Source organism: Pieris rapae, chromosome 23 (assembly GCF_905147795.1).
Source record: "Pieris rapae chromosome 23, ilPieRapa1.1, whole genome shotgun sequence".
In the NCBI taxonomy this organism is placed as follows: Eukaryota; Metazoa; Arthropoda; class Insecta; order Lepidoptera; family Pieridae; genus Pieris; species Pieris rapae.
Window position 1 is genome coordinate 4,102,916 of NC_059531.1, and position 12,275 is coordinate 4,115,190.

General features: G+C 37.4%; 2 protein-coding genes across 7 annotated transcripts in view; one reads left to right on the forward strand and one right to left on the reverse strand.

Moving 5' to 3' along the window:
- LOC110991488 (neurobeachin) overlaps positions 1-12,275 on the forward strand; it is a 413,995-nt gene that overhangs the window by 334,689 nt on the left and 67,031 nt on the right. The window lies entirely within an intron of this gene.
- LOC110991553 (protein mab-21) lies at positions 3,530-4,917 on the reverse strand. Its single transcript, XM_022256931.2, has one exon. It carries the CDS (start codon positions 4,842-4,844, stop codon positions 3,747-3,749), a length of 1,098 nt encoding a protein of 365 aa, XP_022112623.1. The 5' UTR covers positions 4,845-4,917; the 3' UTR covers positions 3,530-3,746.

Consider the following 12,275-nt stretch of genomic DNA (forward strand, 5'->3'; position numbering starts at 1 on the left):
AAAATAAAATACAAAAGCCCGTCCCATCCTCGGTATCAAAGACACCCCATCGCATCCCGCCCCACATTTTTAATTGTCCGGGGCAATCGTGATCACACGAGTGGCATCCCATAAGCCCGTCCCATCTTCCTAGAGTTCAACGACATCTCCGCTATTTTTTTTCTTTGCGATAGATTGCAATCAGCCCTAAGACTATGAGCGAATTTGTTTTGTGGTTTGTCATGTGGAGTGACTTCCCATTGGAAGCATCTACTCATCTTCCGCCTTGCGCTACTGCCGATCTTCTAGCTTCTAGAATATGGTGACGTTTCAGTCGTCTCACATACTGTATCCGCTATTTATATATATTTTTATTTTATTTATATTTTTATTTTTTGTACTCCTACAGCTAACACAAAATACATATAATATCAAACAAATACACCGAGAACATAGCCACAGATGGAATACATGATATACCTACATGATATGTAACTAAAAAGATTTACAAAAAGGAACAAACAAACAAAGTATTCAATACAATTAACTAACTGATTAAATTTAATTACTTACTTTTATTTATACTATTTATATTTAACTATATATATATATATATCTAAATTTATATTACGATTAAATTTATTTATATATTTTTTTTGTAGTATTTTTTTAATTTTACAATATGACATAGTAGATTGTATACTTGAAATTACCAAGTGCCATTTCCATTCTTTGTGTTCGAAAATAAATTGTATATCGCCTACATGCAACATTAAGGGGACATTTAATGTACTTCGGCGCAGTGTTCTCTCGTTTTGAGCGAAATAGCCGATAAATTAGGTACAAAAACGTGCGTAGGCGGGCAGCGACGGAACCTGTATTTGGTTTGTTTATTATATTTTTTAAGATATAGTACAGTAATATTATTTATGAGAACATTAATGATATCGTGACATATTAGAAATTCATATTTCACAATTGCAGGCTGCAGTTTCAACGTCCTATCTAAAGTTAGTAATTCCTTTTTGGGAAAAGGAATATTTTTCTTTAACAAAATACTAGAGCCTCTTTTATCTCTGCCTTTTAATAAATTTGAGAAATGTATTAAAGAAAAGCTGTGTAAAAAGGCTTACTATAAAGTTAACGATTATCTAGTTGATAAAAGGGCCTGAGACTAGAGCTAGACAGGCTACTTTTAATTAATTTGCGATATTTGTTTTAAAATAAGTATTGTTTGATGATTTGCTTTTATAAGCAGTGGCTTCAGCATGCGATTCTCATTCTTGAGGTCGTAGGTTCGATCCCCGGCTTTGTACGAATGGACTTTATCTATGCATGTAACATTCGCTTGAACGGAGAAGGAAAACATCGTAAGGATTGCCTTAGACCCAAAAAAGTTTCATACAGAAGCATATTCAGTAATCTGAGGTCCAGGCCTAATATTATAATTGATTTGTTTCATAAGTATTCCTAGACATGCATTTTTGATATAGTGCAGAGTAAATAATATATATAAGGTACAATCACTTGTACAGTTCTTCTTCTCTTCTTCTCATTCGTTTCGCTCTTGGCAGAGCGGTCGTGATCGCTATGTAGTAGAAGTAGAAGGCGCAGATGTAATGCGCTTCACGACGCTGCGCCACCGCTGCCTATTGGAGGTCATCCTGCTGCACTGATTCAGTGTTTCTCCTACGGCGGACTTAATCTGATCAGTCCAGCGTGTAGGTGACCTGCCGCGCGGTCTAGCGCCTTCCACCTTCCCCTGGACGACAAGGCGTTCTAAGGACTGATCGCCACGCCGAGATACGTGACCGAAGAATGTAAGGATGCGAGATTGTACTGTTGAAAATAGACGCTGCTTAACACCGAGTTCTTGAAGTATCGAGACGTTTGTACGAAACTCGGTCCACGATACCCCAAGCATCCTTCTCCAGCACCACATTTCGAGAGCGTCTATTTTCTGCCTTTCCACATCTCGCAAGGTCCACGTTTCGGCTGCGTACAGAAATATGGGGAATATGAGTGCCTTCACGAGCCTGGTCTTCGTGGCTTTTGTTATATCTCTGTTTCCTACTTGTACAGTACTAATACAATATTATGTACACATAACAAAAATCCATCCCTTTTCATTATTTATTTATAAAAAATATATTTATTATATATTAAAAACTTCGCAAGAAAATAATAGTTTAAAGTACCAGGCTATTATGATGGGTAAGGCATTCATTTTTAGGCCTATTGTCTCTTAATGAGATGGTAATCGGTGTGGCTTCGGAGCAATGTTGATGTGTATCTTTTTTACACACATCTACACTTCTATCTGACAACCAGCTAGTTCTATACACTGTCAGCTATAGTATAGATACCTCTAGAGAAGTTAGAGTAAGAGTCAGAATCGCGACTAAATTTTAAGTATATCGTCAAGAACGTATTGGTCAAGAATTTTTTTTAATTACTATTTTTAGCAAAACATGTAGGTATTGTCGTACATATTAGATAGAAGATTTCGTAATATGTATGTATGTTGTAGACTTAATAAATAAATAAATAAATAAGAATGTGGATTTTGACGTTTGAGTCATAGATCAAAGACCGGAGTGCTTAAATGCCGTTTAATGTCATTTGTGAGCCTTCTGGCATTGTTCTAACGGGGGTATTCTTAAACATAAGTCCTGCCTCGTTTGAAATTGTTAAAAAAGCTCTGAGTTCCCGCGTATTTTTTTTTCTAGAAGATGGCTGTTATACTGAATTGATACGGATGCAAAATTGTGTCTGCTGCATGGTTTTCGATACACGCAATTTAAAAAATGCGTTGCTTAACAAAAACGTACTTATATTTTTGTGGTTATATGATTAACTATATAGTTATACAACTGTATATATTGTAACAGTGTATATAGCTGTGTATATGTAGACAGTCAAAACTATTCGCCTTTTCTATTGCTTTAACTAAAACCAAAATATGATTTTGTATTATATTAGATGCATTTATGTAAGTCAAAGACATTTATAACAATTAGGCCTATTCAAAGTACAGTTTTGAAAGTCAAAATTACAAGATAAATTTTAAAAACATTTCTCTAGTTTACCTTCCAAAAGGTATTCATATGGAGAAGAAACTCAAATTAATAAATATGTATAGGTGAATTAGAATTACCTAATATATTAGAATACCATTGGATTTATTAGGTGGAATCATTATCTCTTAATACTTGGAATGTTGATCTTTTTATTTGTGTCCAAACCTTGTGCTACAGTATCAAGTATATTCGGACAATCTGCCACAAAACGTACTAATAAAGCTGGTGAAATTACGAACGGAAATAATTTATTATTAATTAAAAGCGTGTTTTGAAATTGTCTTCTCAGTTTAGTTATACATATATACTTAGCTTTTTTATTAAAATATTTATTTAAACATATTTTAACTTTGGTAATTTATGTCTACTTTTTGACTTTAGGTACGTATAAATAATTCAATATTAGGATTTTCATTCCCAGTATGTTTGGTACATGTATAAGGTCTGTCTCGCTAAATAAAATGATTATAGATTTTTCAAATATTTATTATAATAATATCCGATATAACTACTAAAGATTTCAGTCAAATAAATACACGATTTTTTTTATTAAATAACTAAAATTGTACAACAAGTAAGCTATTTACATTATATCACAAATAATATTCGAAACACCTACTAATAACTAACTGCTACTCACAGTTCATCGGCCGCGCCACTTTGTCACAACACATCACAGAACACAGTTCACAGCTTTTCGAAAGCTCGCGAATTTGTCAGCATCTCTCTCGTCAGACGCCACACCTGCTTGGCAGCGTTCTCCATAGCGGTCGGCGATTTCCCCTTGAATAGATCGACATGGGGCAAGAAGTAATGTGGACACCGGCGGCATTGCAGCGAAGAGATCAGCTGCAAGAAGATCCCGTTTATCCGATCCGCCAGTGCCGCTTCATCCCACTCGTGCTCGCGTGGATGCTTCTCGCACTCATATAACAGCAATGTCTTCATGTGGTAACACGTGACCGGGTTCCCTGGCAGCTCCAGATGCCGGTCGCGTATCGTCTTCAAAATGCTGAGACATTTGCGACGGCACCCGCCCTGTAGGAGCCGGTTCTCCGCCTCGAAGAAGCTCAGCACCCATGCGTCACCCTCCATAGCCGAATTTTTGCCTTGTAAAGTGAGACACTCTTTTGATAGGAGATCGAAACCCTCAGTCTTTACTTCCGCCACAATGTTGGGGTGCGGCCAGGGAATTGTGGGTAGCGGCCAGTGTGCTGCTGAACGTGGCCACAATCCTGCACACTTGAAGGCTGGTGTTATTTGGACGATATAGCGTTCACGGATCCGAAGCTTGACCTCCGTGGTCTCGGCTATCATCTTGACACAATCACGATAGGAACACTTATCGCAGGCCTGCGCCACCAGCGTCTGGAATCGTGAGCGGATCTTGCGCGCTGATAGGTATCCGGAAGCGGTGATGAACTCAACCCATAGAGACATGGATCGCTTGCGGCCGTCGCTCAGTTTGAGGACAGCACATCCAGGTAAAGAGCCGTCATCCACGAAGTTCAACACTCCCATCTGATTGAGGTAGATGATGATCTCGAATTCGTGGGGTGAGACCACTTCGAGGCCGTCAAAGCGGCCATTGTAGTCGGTCAACGAAGATATGAATCGCGGTTCCTGCAGCTCTACTTCTTTGAGCACATCCTGAACGATGCGGCACACCTCGTGAATGGTTTTGGCGATTTGGGCCTTGCGGCTGGCGACACGCTCGCTATAGTACTTGTTCATTTGGTAGACGAGCTTTGACTGCGCCGCCATCATCTCCGGTGGCACCAGCATCTTAGCTGCACATCCCGCGCCGCACGCACGCCTCGCCCGTTGCGCACTGACTGACGGCAGGTTAGCCGGGTCGCTCGTCGCTCGGGGTACGCCCATGGGGTCGACGCGTGGCAAATGAGAGGTACGTACGCCCTTCTCCCTCGCACTTAGGTCGGGTTTCACTTGAGGGAGGGAGAGGGCGTGAGGCGGGACGTTGTGATGTCGAGTATCGATTTGCCCCGCCTCCAATGTTCTATAGATTCAGTGAGACTATATTTTTTTCCGTCGGCACATCATCAGTCTATTAATGAGTTAAACGGATTGGATGTTAGCAGTTGTGTCATAACACTGAATGTTTAATCGTGTCGCTAATTAAACATATGAATATTTTGTCCATTCTCCATTGAGATCGCTTTTAATATATTCTGACTGGCTAATTACAGATTCGATAACGTATAACAAGGCCCACAGTAGTGACTGTCTTGTATGATAGTGACAAACATTGATGTTCTCTGTATGTAAAGAATCGTACACAATGTTCTTATTGCCGGCAACGCACTTGAGTGGCCATGGGCGATGTTATTAATTAACATACGGCGAGGTGTGCTGACCCCTGTATAAAAAAATATATAAGTAGTAGACGTAAGTCATATTATAATGACATTTTCAAAAAATTCACGTAAAAAACCAAGCTACAGAAAGTATGTGTCTTCAAAGCTAAATTATTGAAATCTTTCATAGCGAGCAGTGTTGGCCTAGTGGCTTCAGCTTACGACGGTATCCTTGAGATCGTAGGTTCGATCCCTGGCTGTGCTGCGGCCTTCTGTCCATGTCATTTGCTAGAAGGATGATCCAAATAGCCGATCACCTACTTGCCTATTAGATTGACATATGATCATAAAACAGATACAGAAATCTGAGGCCAAGACCTAAAAAGTGTGTAGCGCTACTGATTTTTTATAGTATTTTATTGAGACTCAAATTTCATATAATCTGATTCGAATCATCAATCTCCAATACAGTGTTGGTCTAGTGTCTTACGAGTGTGACTTAACCTTCAGCAGCTGTGTCCGAAAGGCCGTGTACCTACCGTAGATTTTGCTCTGATTCGCATTTAATTGTACGGCAAACATCGTGGGGAAACCGCCAACCCGAAATATTATTTCTATAAATATCAAAACTGATGCAAGTGACAAAGGAAATAATTTGAAGGCCATCTCTGCGTCGGTGGTCGTGTACTGTAATCCCACCTATAACGCGCTATCCCTGTAACGCGATTGGTGTCCCCTAATGGGCGATATTCCCCTCTTATAACGCGAATTCCTCAAGTTATATTTCTGTAGTGTAAAATTTATAATGATTTGTCTCGTCCAAATGTTTTGCGTTACTTTGCGCCTGTTTCAATCGTGTCGTATAATCAAACTGAATAACATTATTAAATCCGTGTTGGTGTTCCGCGTTATAGCGGCCCTATACGAATATTTATTTTATTTATTTATTTATTCCACGACATTATTCTCCATTGACAGTTACTACTAATTCGATAGAACTCCAAAATAATACCCACACCAATTATCCTACATAGGTAAAAAACATTAAAAAAAATTAAACTTACAACATTATTATTACACTATTAAACAACAATTTAGCAAGCAACTCTTGTGAACTCAGCCAGTGTACAAACAAATAGGTCTACCTCAATAGAAATTTTGTTAATCATATTAAGGGCCTGTTTTCACAATGTATGGATAAAGTGCCAAATAGCTATGCAACACATAAATTATTCGAAAGATAAAAGTTCCAAATAAGATACTTCACATTTCATGACGTATAGCGCTATCTGACCGTCGTGAAACCCAAAAATGGTGTTTATCCTACAAATAAGTAATAAATAGCTTATTTGGAACTTATCCGGATATTGTGAAACAGACACTAAATGTAATAAAAACTTTATGTAGTCCTTATACACTCAAATAGTATTTTTGGTATGTGCTCAATTATTTTACACATATAACCGAGTTTTTAATTGCTTAAATAGAAGTCAAGTGAGTTATGCAGAGTTCGTTCAGAGTGCTTGGATGCCTATTTCAGTCGCAATTGATGGTGGCTCGCGTCTTGATGGATTGCCCGCTATCACTTGATTTACGAACGTCCCCTGCCACACATGGTATATTAATTTATTCTATATTAGGATGGAAAAATTCTAATTGCGCTGTGATCAAAATTTGTTCCTTTATTCATAAGAGATTTTGCTGAATTTTTTTCTAGTAAATATAAGTATAATTAGAGATTAAGAACTCAGTTCATATTAAATAGTCTCATTGTTTACACTTTAAATGATCAAGAGCTTTTCTAGCTTTGGCGATAGATCACGATTCTTGAAGTGTATTCGTGTGATGTATTAGGTTAATAGTCTAAAATTCAAGTTAGACTAGTAATTAATTATTAAATTGATAGTAGAATTTTTAATTCAGAACTAAATTGCAATCAGCGTTGATCACTCGCTGTCTTTTCGTTGTACCCAGTTACAAAGCCAGCGGAAGTAAATAAATAGGCCTTTAGTATTTCCTGTATATATTACAGGTACGAGCTGTAGCTCGTCCTTAGTGCAAGTCTCAGAGTGGTCCAGAACAGAAGAGAGTGGGTCCAGGAATGGCTCGTACTTAATACATTCAAAAATACCAGGATATAATAAAGTTATAGGAACTAAAGGCTTAATTAAACACTATGTATAAAGAACTCTTAGTATTTTGATATTCTTAATTTAAATAGTCTAGGTTCCATCCCCGCGGGTGTCGTTAGCGCTTGCGCGATAATACAAGATGGCGGCGCGCTATCTCCGCCCACTTCCGGCGGATGTGATCCGATAAAGCCTCCCTACATAACCCCAACGTGTTACAACCATTAAACAATGTCAATTAGTGATAAAATAAATTAATCAGTACCTTTTTAATTAAAGAATTTCAAATGCGCATAGCATGATCGCTTAGTTACGTTTTTCTCTGTAAATCTAATTGCATTGTAATTATAATTGCTACATTGTTATTATAATTGTCTAAAGAATCAATTAGGTATAACAAACGTTTAAACAAAAAGATCTAAACTTTTTTTTAACAAGACATGTAAACATGCCTCTTCCAACTTCTACGGTGGCATAATTTGATTTGTTTCACAGGTTCAGCTGAAAATTGTCGTTTGTATTGTGTATACGTGGCAAGAAGATTTTAGTACATTGAAAATGATCTGTTTAATAAAAATCCACAAAAAGTAATAATTAGTACACAGAGGCACAACCTTGTTAGGTCGGGGCCTCAGATTTCTGTATCTGTTTCATGATCATTTGACAATCTAATAGGCAGGTAGTGCGTTGAATGCCTGACACACGCCGATTTCCTCACGATGTCACGACGAGCGAATATTAAATGCGCACTTAGAACATCCATTGGTGCACGGGTATCGAACCAACGACCTCAGATATAAGAGTCGCTCAATGAAGTTGAATGCAATGAATATCTTAAATGAATCCTTAAATTATCCATCATAAAATAGTCTTTGTATTTAGATTTTATATTTATCACTTATAAACATATTCACACCTAAAACAAACGAACGAAAAACAGTATTTATATTTTCTATAATTACTCAAAAATTTGCGTCATACGTTGACAAAGCTATTAAAATATCTCTCAAGATAACAAATGCGCGCACGCCGCCAATTTACGATCTTTAACTCAAAACAACTGCGACAATTATTAATATAGTGCTTCCAGTAAACTGTAGTTACAGTTAAACGGTAGATGTTAAGTTATATACAAGATCTTTTAACTAAATTTTTTTATATAGAACACAGGCAAACGGGCAGGAGGCTCACCTGATGTTAAGTGATACCGCCGCCCATGGACACTCTCGATGCCAGAGGGCTCGCGAGTGCGTTGCCGGCCTTTTAAGTACTATGTGAACATAGTTTCCGCTCTTTTGGTCGATGTCCTAGCTAATTATGTAAGCCTTCCCAGCCCAGAAGTTTACCACTTTGCAAGCATTATGAAGCGATTTCAGTACTCCGGGTGACTGATTCCAATGCGTCAAAACAGCCTTTATAGTACAAGAGACTGTTATGCCAAGGACAAATAGATGTTGAAAATACTAAAAGAATGCAATTTCTAAGTTTGTTTAGTTTTGTTTTATAAGTATAGAACAATGTCATATTTATGTTACACAAAAGAATTAAGAATACGCGTAGCAAGAATTAAAGTTTGAAGTCACTAGCACCTGCATGCCGCGGCTTATACGTTAGTTCAATGTGGCGCATTTAATATATAATATATATGATTTAGATATGAACATTATGTATTACATGTAAATGAACACTTTGGAAGCTTCTTCGTGGTGATCTCGCCCTTAATTTATTGTTGTAACAATGATTAATAATCAGGAAGCCTTTTTTTATTTATAGCAAAAAGTTAGTCGTTCGAGTAGATAATACCAACGCTTTCTAGATGCCACTGTCTTTGCCAATAGTCTGCCAGTCTTTTCCAGCTATTTCTATCAGTCAGCCCCCTTTTTAGTCGGGTGTTCACTTTCATTGTAGTTTAGCTTTGGTCTATCACATTTGATTTGTGTGTCTTTATATAAAGACGATTATTGTTGATGCTACAAACAAAATTCAGTAAAAATTGATCCAACGTACACTGAACACGAAACTATGCTATATAATATATACTATATAATACTTTGATATTTTCAAATTCTACACTTTCGCCAAAAACGAGATGAAATGTTTGTCGGAGAACGCGTGCGTTGATCACAGTATATTTATGGTGTATTGAATTCGCTATCGTGTCGGATGAGATATGCTCCCTCACGACCATCTGTCTTCCCCCACCACGGCCCCTCCCCCCTACTGTGGGGAGGGCCAGGCCCCGCCCAGCCGGGGAGATTTAGTCGACTGTTGTAAATTGCCCCTTATTACAATGATATAGGGACGCAATTACAATTCAAAGATATAAGCCCTATGCGCAAACTCGCTGTGCTTTGGAAGCTTTAAGCTTTCACATTTCGGTGCGACACCGCTTAATGATTTTTTGCAAGATATTTCGGCATCCACAATGCATGTATCTATCGTAAGTTCACACAGAATTGGTTTTTATGCCACATACTGATGGGAGATTATTGCTTGAATGGGTTTCAGTAGATGAAGACGTTTCCAGTGAGTGTAATTATGAAGATCGCTGATAAGTTTCTTTGTTTCGCAATTGTATTTAAGCGATATTAAATTATATTCGGACTTAACAATAAAAACATTTACGCAACTTGAATGTTTGATGAAGGTTTCAATAATGTTTTGATTCAAAAAACGTAAATTTAAAATCCCATAAAGAGTCCCCGTCCCGTTTTTGACTTCCGATATTAAAAAATTGTTTCACCTGCCTGCATCGAACCTAAAGCGTTGCATTTATGAGACATGTGCGTTTACTAAGCCTTTGTTGATTATATTTTTTTAATATTAATTATAATAAATTTAATACAACTTAATAATATTCGAGCAGTGTTGGCCAAGTGGCTTCAGCGTGCGACTCATACCTGAGGTCGTAGGTTCGATCCCCGGCTGTGCACCAATGGAGTTTCTTTCTATGTGCGCATTTAACATTTGCTCGAACGGTGAAGGAAAACATCGTGAGGAAACCGACATGTCTTAGACCCAAAAAGTCGACGACGTGTGTCAGGCACTGAAGGCTGATCCTACTATATTTTTCTAAATAAATATCTTTAAACAAGTTTGTCTATTGTACCTAATTTAAACTAATGGCCCATTTTGAGTCAAAGAATAAATGTTCACCTTTACCTGCTCTGTAGCAGAGATAGTCATAAATAAAGCATTTGTAACGACCCGTAGATACAGTAGGGCGAGGTAAAACTAATCACTGATAAGATAACTTGCGTTGTTTGACCTTAGGGTTTTTGTTATCTGTAGCGACACCTACAATCTATGACTGATGACGTCATACTCTGAAACGCGCTTTCGAAGTATTTCACGCTGAGTATATATACTTATCAACCATTGAGGGAAATTATTAGTCTCCACTACGACCTGGTGGGGAGCACCATAGCCCAATGGATGAAGTTGGCGTCCGAACGCCATTTCTGGCAAACGTCGTTTCGCCATGTATATCATTTATAATTAACAAATAGAGGTTGATCGTAGAGGGGTGAAAATTAGGGGTTTTATGATACAGCATTAGCAAATACATATTATTTGCTAATGCTGTACATCATAAAAAAAATTAAACCTTTTTTTTTTATCTAAAGTGAAAAACATTTTTTGCGGTGGATTACCTTTAACATTTAGGGAGATGAAAAACAGATGTCCGGTTCTCAGACCAACCCAATATGCACACAAAATTTCATGAGAATCGGGAAAGCCGTTTCGGAGGAGTTTAACCACAAACACCGCGACACGAGAATTTTATTTATAAGATAGAGTTCTAGATTTATTTAATTTTTAGTATATTAGTGTATATAACACATTAAACTACACTTACACACTGTTAAACTTATAGCTATATAATTTAAAAGGAAAATACAGAATTCACCAATTAGGTTCGTAATGGTTCATTAATATTTAATTATGGCAGGCCCATTATGGCACATGAGTTCCATCAAGGCGATTCGGTTGAGTGGTGACAAAACAATAACACGTGCGCCGGCGCATTTTGTATTTCTAAAGTAATTGTTTATTCGTATTTTGTGTAGTCAAAGAATCTCTGAATATTCTATTAATTGCTTGAATAAAAATCAGTTAAGCTTTATTTTTAGGTCCAGGCCTCACATTTCTGTATCTGTTTGAGGATCATTTATCAATCTAATAGACTAGTAGGAGACTACACTTGACACACGTCGACTTTATGGGTCTAAGGCAAGCCGCTAGCGATATTTTCATTCACCAAATGTTAAATTCGCACATTGGTGCACAGATGGGGATTGAACCTATGACCTCAGGGATGAGAGTCGCACGCTGAAGACACTAGACCAGTGATTCCCAAAGTGGTCAATATCGACCCCTAGGGGTCTATGACAACCTGCAAGGGGTCTACGTCAGCGAAAAAAAAATTTGGGGCATCTTAACACATACAGTGGTAGTACCTATTTACTTACATCATACTATCTTATAATATCATAACATATACATTATTTATAAATGTACCTATGTAGTAAAAAATGTATTATATATGTTTATAAAATTGTGGAAGTTGTAGGATGTTGGTATTCGCTTTGTGGTCGCAATACATTTTGAACTTGTAAAAACAAAAAAAATTTAAATTAAATTAATAAATTTTTTAACACTCAACTTCACTACAGTTAGAAATTTACAGGAAATCAATATCCGGTAAGTAGTAGGTCTACCCAACACGGAAAAACATGGCTAGAACTAAATAAAAGTTTGGGGAACTCTGC

What these genes read in the sequence shown, in the direction of transcription:
- LOC110991553 (XM_022256931.2), bottom strand. Translation starts at nt 4,844, where the DNA reads ATGCTGGTGCCACCGGAGATGATGGCGGCGCAGTCAAAGCTCGTCTAC.